The sequence below is a fragment of the Procambarus clarkii genome, chromosome 4, assembly GCF_040958095.1.
Source record: "Procambarus clarkii isolate CNS0578487 chromosome 4, FALCON_Pclarkii_2.0, whole genome shotgun sequence".
NCBI classification, from domain to species: Eukaryota; Metazoa; Arthropoda; class Malacostraca; order Decapoda; family Cambaridae; genus Procambarus; species Procambarus clarkii.
The window spans coordinates 39912833-39914686 of NC_091153.1; the positions used below are offsets into that span (position 1 = coordinate 39912833).

Below are 1854 nucleotides of genomic sequence, written 5' to 3' on the forward strand. Positions count from 1 at the left end.
TCCCAGATGTATACCAATGGCCCCAGATGTATACCAATGGTCCCAGATGGATACCAATGGTCCCAGATGTATACCAATGGTCCCAGATGGATACCAATGGTCCCAGATGTATACCAATGGTCCCATGACCTTGGTCTCCTAGGTCATGACCTGGGGTCTCCTAGGTCATGACCTCCTGGGTCTCCTAGGTCATGACCTCCTTGGTCTCCTAGGTCATGACCTCCTGGGTCTCCTAGGTCATGACCTCCTTGGTCTCCTAGGTCATGACCTCCTGGGGTCTCCTAGGTCATGACCTCCTGGGTTCTCCTAGGTCATGACCTTGGTCTCCTAGGTCATGACCTCCTGGGGTCTCCTAGGTCATGACCTCCTTGGTCTCCTAGGTCATGACCTCCTTGGTCTCCTAGGTCATGACCTCTTTGGTCTCCTAGGTCATGACCTCCTTGGCCTCCTAGGTCATGACCTCCTTGGTCTCCTAGGTCATGACCTCCTTGGTTTCCTAGGTCATGACCTCCTTGGTCTCCTAGGTCATGACCTCCTTGGTCTCCTAGGTCATGACCTCCTTGGTCTCCTAGGTCATGACCTCCTTGGTTTCCTAGGTCATGACCTCCTTGGTCTCCTAGGTTATGACCTCCTAGGTCATGACCTCCTTGGTCTCCTAGGTCATGACCTCCTTGATCTCCTAGGTCATGACCTCCTTGGTCTCCTAGGTCATGACCTCCTTGGTCTCCTAGGTCATGACCTCTCTTGGTCTCCTAGGTCATGACCTCCTGGGGTCTCCTAGGTCATGACCTCCTGGGGTCTCCTAGGTCATGCCCTCTTGGTCTCCTAGGTCATGACCTCTCTTGGTCTCCTAGGTCATGAGCTCCTGGGGTCTCCTAGGTCATGACCTCCTTGGTCTCCTAGGTCATGACCTCCTTGGTCTCCTAGGTCATGACCTCCTTGGTCTCCTAGGTCATGAGCTCCTGGGGTCTCCTAGGTCATGACCTCCTTGGTCTCCTAGGTCATGACCTGGGGTTTCCTAGGTCATGACCTCCTGGGGTTTCCTAGGTCATGACCTCCTTGGTCTCCTAGGTCATAACCTCTTGGTCTCCTAGGTCATGACCTCTCTTGGTCTCCTAGGTCATTTCCTCTCTTGGTCTCCTAGGTCATGACCTCCTGGGGTCTCCTAGGTCATGACCTCCTTGGTCTCCTAGGTCATGACCTCTCTTGGTCTCCTAGGTCATGACCTCTCTTGGTCTCCTAGGTCATGACCTCCTGGGTCTCCTAGGTCATGACCTCTCTTGGTCTCCTAGGTCATGACCACCTGGGTCTCCTAGGTCATGATCTCCTGGGTCGCCTAGGTCATGACCTCCTGGGTCTCCTAGGTCATGACCTCCTAGGTCTCCTAGGTCATGACCTCCTTGATCTCCTAACTGGGTGGACAGCGCTTCGGATTCGTAGTCCCGAGGTTCCGGGTTCGATCCCCCTGTCTTTTCGTCGATTCCGGGGATCGACATCCCCGCGGCCCGGTCCCTGACCAGGCCACCTACCTCAGACACAGTCCCCGGTGGAGGCTGAAACAAATGGGCAGAGTTTCTTTCACCCTGATACTCCTGTTCACCTAGCAGTAAATAGGTACCAGGGAGTTAGACAGCTGCTACGGGCTGCTTCCTGGGGAATGTGTAACAAAAAAAGGAGGCCTGGTCGAGGACCGGGCCGCGGGGACGCTAAGCCCCGAAATCATCTCAAGATAACCTCCAGATAACCCCAAGATAACCTCAAGATAACCCCCCAAGATAACCTCAAGATAACCCCCCAAGATAACCTCAAGATAGCCCCCAAGATAACCTCAAGATAACCCCCAAGATAACCTCA

The 1854-nt window shown here is 54.2% G+C and overlaps 1 protein-coding gene across 1 annotated transcript; it reads left to right on the plus strand.

The window, feature by feature from the left end:
* The first annotated feature begins 334 nt into the window (after positions 1-334).
* Positions 335-763, plus strand: LOC138371120 (uncharacterized). Its single transcript, XM_069335951.1, has one exon. It carries the CDS (start codon positions 335-337, stop codon positions 761-763), a length of 429 nt encoding a protein of 142 aa, XP_069192052.1.
* Positions 764-1854: the final 1091 nt, after the last annotated feature.